Source organism: Cebus imitator, unplaced genomic scaffold, assembly GCF_001604975.1.
Source record: "Cebus imitator isolate Cc_AM_T3 unplaced genomic scaffold, Cebus_imitator-1.0 Scaffold24, whole genome shotgun sequence".
In the NCBI taxonomy this organism is placed as follows: domain Eukaryota; kingdom Metazoa; phylum Chordata; class Mammalia; order Primates; family Cebidae; genus Cebus; species Cebus imitator.
Window position 1 is genome coordinate 4,112,127 of NW_016107339.1, and position 5,528 is coordinate 4,117,654.

Consider the following 5,528-nt stretch of genomic DNA (forward strand, 5'->3'; position numbering starts at 1 on the left):
TAAGAAATGCTTAAGGAAGTACTTCAATCAGAAAGGAAAAAAAAAAAAAAATGAATAATGAATAATCACCTGAAGGTGCAAAACTCACCGTAATAGTAAGCACACAGAAAAACACAGAATATTATAAAACTTTAACTGTGGTATCCAAACTACTGTTATCCCAAGTAGATAGCCTAAACAATGAACCAATCAAAAATAATAACTACAACAACTTTTCAAGACATAGAGATTATAAGAAGATATAAATAGAAACAACAAGTTAAAAAGCTTGGGGGACAAAAGGCATAGGGTTTTTATTTTTTCCTGTTTGTTTTTATTTTATGTAAATAGTGTTAAGTCATTATCAGGTTAAAATAATGGGTTTAAGATAATATTTGCAAGTTTCAGGAGATTTATCTCTGGGACCCAAGTATTTTCAACATATGCAAATCAATCAATGTGATATATCAACAGAATGAAGGATAAAAAAACCATATGATCTTTTCAATTGATGCTGAAAAAGCATTTGATAAAATTCAACATCCCTTGATACTAAAAGCCCTCAACACAGTGGATATAGAAGGAACACACCTCAACATAAAAGCCGTATACAACAGACGCCCAGCTAGTATCATACTGAATGGGAAAAAACTGAAAAGTTTTTCCTTCATACTGAAAGTCTAAGCTAAAGCAATCTGACAATAGAAAGATATAAAGGGCACCCAAATGGGGAAAGAGGTCAAATTATCTTTAATTTGTAGATGATATGATCTTATATTTAGAAAAATCTAAAGACTCCACAAGAAAACTATTAGAAGTGATAATTTCAGTAAAGTTACAAGATACAAAATAAACATAAAAAAATCAGTAGCATTTCCATATACCAACAGTGAACAATGTAAAAAAGAAATTTAAAAAGTAATCCTGGGTCAGTCACAGTAGCTTATGCCTGTAATCCCAGCACTTTGGGAGGCCAACATGGCTGGATCACCTGAGGTCAGGAGTTCAAGACCAGCCTGACCAACATGGAGAAACCTCGTCTCTACTAAAAATACAAAAAGTAGCCAGGCATGGTGGTGGGAGCCTGTAATCCCAGCTACTTGGGAGGCTAAGGCGGGAGAATCACTTAAACCCAGGAGGTGGAGGTTGCAGTGAGCTGAGATCGTGCCACTGCACTCCAGCCTGGGTGACAGAGCAAAACTGTCTCAAAAACAAAAAGAGAGGNAAAAAAAAAAAAAAAAAAAAAGAACTATATTATCAGTTAACTGTTTAGCTGTGGTAAGCCATGTTCCAGTATAATTTTTATTTTAGTTTGCTGCAGACTTCTCAAGATGATCTAAACAAATCAGAATCGCAATTTAGGACCCCTCATGCCCCGTGAGGTAGCCATGGTTTACGTTTTCGCAGTTGCAAATGGAAGCAAACATCTTCTGTCTGTTTTGATCTGAATCTGTATTTCCAGGCCAGGCGCAGTGGCTCAGGCCTGTAATCTTAGCACTTTGGGAGGTCAAGGTGGGTGGCTCATCTGAGGTTAGGAGTTCGAGACCAGCCTGAGCAACATAGTAAAACCCTGTCTCTACTAAAAATACAAAAATTAGACAGACGTGGTGGCACACACCTGTAATATCAGGTACTCAGGGGACTGAGGCAAGAGAATCGCTTGAACCTGGGAGGCAGAGGTTGCAGGGAACTGAGATCACTACACTGCACTCCAGCCTGGGCAACAGAGTGGGACTCCATCTCAAAATAAATAAATAAATAAATATGAATTTGTATCCTCAATGTAGCCAGAGGTACCAGGGAAATCACCGGAACCAGGAAGAAATTCTTCTATTGGTCCTAAACCTAGAAAAGATGTTGGTTTAATAGCTGCATTCCCATGACTAGTGTTACCCAGTTTTATGTACAGTGAATAATTTTGTTTTTACCGTTTTAGATAATTTGTAAATGTAACCCCATTTACAATTTCACTCTTCCCTTTTGACCTAACAACATAGATTAAGAAATTTCCCTTCTTTTGGACTTTCTGCCAAGAACTGAGGTATATAAACTGATAGTTAAGAATACAGAAGATGATTCCATTCAAAATAATCCTGTAAAGCAGAACTTCTTTTTGATATATGAACCATTACACTTAATAATACACATATACACGTGTATATGTGTATTATTAAAACACGTGTTTTTAAAACATTGTTCCTTTTATATATTTAAATAAGGCACACTTAGAGAACACTTTCCATATTAAATAAACTACTCCTAGGTAGCAGTTATATGACTGCTATAATGTCATGTCTAACATTTCACAAAAATTGGATTAAACCTATCAAAAAGAAGAGGCAGGGAATAGTGGCTCACACCTGTAATCCCAGCAGTTTGGAAGGTCAAGGTGGGAGATCACTGAGTCCAGGAGTTTGAGGCCAGCCTGAAAACATGGTCAGACCCCAGTGTCTATATAAATACAAATATATATATGAAACATAAAAAGAAAAGGGTATTTTATCTGCTCTAAAATACATTTTTCATGTGTCAAATTTTAACAAACTTTAGATCTGATGCAATAAGGTGCAACTCCAGATTTTACATTCCAAAGTATAATTTATCTTCAGAGTAGATGTCACTCTTTTTTTTTTTAATTTTTTTTTTTTTTTATAAAGGCGGGGTTTCACTATGTTGATCAGGCTGGTCTTGAACTCCCAACCTCAGGTGATCCACCCACCTTGGTCTCCAAAGTGCTTGGATTATAGGTGTGAGCCACCACGCCTGGCCGATTCTACAACTTTTCAAGAGGCCAATGAAACTTCCATAAAAATCAGCAAATGAAGGGAATTGTAGTCATGTTATGGTTCATTAGAGCTCTTTTAAACATTAAAAAACCAGACATTTTTCTCAGACTGTTAAATGCTTATAAGGAATCTCATTATTCATTGTCTATACAGTGTACATATTTATGGACATAGTTCTTTTTAGTTTTTATTTTATTTTGAGACAAGGTCTCATTCTTGCCCAGGCCTAGAGTGCAGTGGCACAATCGTGGTTCACTGCAGCTTAGAACTCCTGGGCTCAAGCAATCCTCCCATCTTAGTCTCCCAAGTAGCGGGAACTACAGGCATGTGCCGCCATGCCTGGCTAATTTTTTAATTTATTTTTTATAGATACAGGTTCTCACTGTGTTGCCCAGGCTGGTCCTCGAACTCCTGGGCTCAAGCGATCCACCTGCCTCGGCCTCCCAAAGTGCTGGGATTACAAGAGTGAGCCACTGTGCCCAGACCAAAGTTCTTTTAAAAACAATTAAAGAGCATTGGATTAGACGGCGCAATAAACATGAAACTTTTTCAAATGTGAATAAAATATTTTCACAAGACAGAGAAGGAAGAAAGGAGGAAAGAAACAAAAGAAAGGAATGAGCTAGGAAAGTAGAGGGGTAAAGCTATGGAGAGAAGTCAAGACTGTAAGAAGGAATATGGCACCTGTGCAGATAGCAACGGGCAGTGTGAGAGTAGAGACAATCTTAGACAGTCTGGAAACATGTTAGGGAATGTAAAGAACCAGCAGATACTTCCTTATTGCTGACAAAAAAGAAGAAAAGAAAGGAAAGGAGAGGAATGGAGATGGGAGGGAGAGGGGAAGAGAAGGAGAGGGGAGGGGAGGGGAGAAAGAGGGGGAGTGAGGAAAATAACACACATCAGCTATGAAACAAGCGAATGGCAGACTCCAGAGAGTGAAGCAATGGGGATGGGAGGCTATAAACAAAAATTTGGGAGGAAGAGCATAGAAAGAGAGTCTAGTGTTAGCAGTGAAGGAAAAAAAATAAAGGAATAAGGAAGAAGAAAGAGTGGGTGCTGTGCTACAGTGAACGGCAGCTCTTCTAGTTAATGAAGATTGAGTTTATGAACGATGCACAATCCATAGGCTTCCTCAGGACATGTATCAGTCTACTTCTCAATCCTTTATTGTATCAAGACTTTACTTAGGATCAACATATTGGCAAATGAGCTTTATTTATAGCGCTATAGAAATCTAATGCCTTTTTAGTTGTGCTGTGGAATAATTCTAGTAATATGCTACTAGACATGAAACTTTAAGTCAGGATCACTAAATAATAATAATAATAGTATCTAATAATTATGAGCCCTTAAGTATGTTCCAGTGCTATGTTAAGCATGTGGCATCTACTCAATCCTCACAAAATTACTATATCCATTTAAGACATAAGAATGTGTAATGATCAAATAAGTAAATTGCCCAAGTTTTAAAAGAAAGTAAAAGGAAAAAGGGAAAAAAAAAAAAAAAAAAGATAGTAAATGGATGAGCTAGGATTTGAACCTGATCTAATTCAAAAATGTGTGAACTTGACCATCACCCAATATTCTTTATATAAAATTAAGCATTTAGAATAATCTTTTGAGTCGACCGCAGTGGTACATGCCTGTAATCCCTGCCCTTTCGGAGGTCAAGATGGAAGCATCGCTTGAGCTCAGGAGTTTAAAACCAGCCTGGACAACATACGAAGACTTTTTCCCATCTCTATTTAAAAACTCAAAAAATTAAAGGCCGGGCGCAGTGACTCACACTTGTAATCCTAGCACTTTGGGAGGCCGAGGTGGATGTATCACCTGAGGTCAGGAGTTCAAGCCCAGCCTGATCATCATGGTGAAACCCCATCTTAAAAAATAAATAAAAATAAAAATAATTTTAAAAAATAAATTTAAAAAACTCAAAAAATTATCCAGGCATGGTAGTGCACACCTGCAGTCCCAGCTGTTCAAGAGGCTAAGATGGAAGGATCTCTTGAGTCTAGGAGGTGGAAGCTGCAATGAGCTATGATCACACCACTGCACTTCAGCCTGGGCAACAGAGAGACCCCTGTCTAAAAAAAAAATTTAAATAAAAAAATTTTTAAAACCATAAGTATATGCAGTACATGTTTTCCCAGCTACCATTGTTTATGACCTTATGAATAATATTGTATTAATCACCTATTATATGCCAGGCATTTAACTTGATACATTATCTCCTTTATTCCTCTTCACAAATCTGAGAGTCCCGTATCTTCAGGCCCATTTGGCATTGGAAGACACTTACCTGCATAATAATCGTTGTGAGAAACAACATACAAATCATGTCCTTCATTTCCTTCTTTAAATACTTCTTCATAGGATTTTGGTGGATTCACCACATCTTTAGCAGAGTATTCTGAAGGAAGAATTAATAAAATCAGTTTCAAGGTATTTTTTAATCTATGATATAGTCAACTTACATTGACTGGAACAAATGAGAGATTTGGTATGCTGGATGCAAGGCTACAGAGACATCCTGAGAGATCACAAAGCCAACATAAACGATTTATCAAGAAAGGGAAGCCCACTTGACCTGGCTCACCCCCTAGAAGTCTGAAGAATATTAAAACTCTGTTATCAGTTGGCAGGGCCCAGTGGCTCACACATGTAATCCAAGCACTTTGGGAAGCCAAAGAGGATGGATCACCTGAAGTCAGGAGTTCGAGACCAGCCTGGCTAACATGAAGAAACCCCATCTCTACTAAAAAA

At 37.6% G+C, this 5,528-nt stretch overlaps 1 protein-coding gene across 1 annotated transcript in view; it reads right to left on the reverse strand.

Moving 5' to 3' along the window:
* The window catches only part of EFHB (EF-hand domain family member B), a 59,729-nt gene that overhangs the window by 36,161 nt on the left and 18,040 nt on the right, over window positions 1–5,528 (reverse strand). The window contains exon 5 of the mRNA XM_017522528.1: window positions 5,065–5,175. Within this exon, the coding sequence (XP_017378017.1) occupies window positions 5,065–5,175 (111 nt within the window). The remainder of the gene's footprint in view (window positions 1–5,064; window positions 5,176–5,528) is intronic.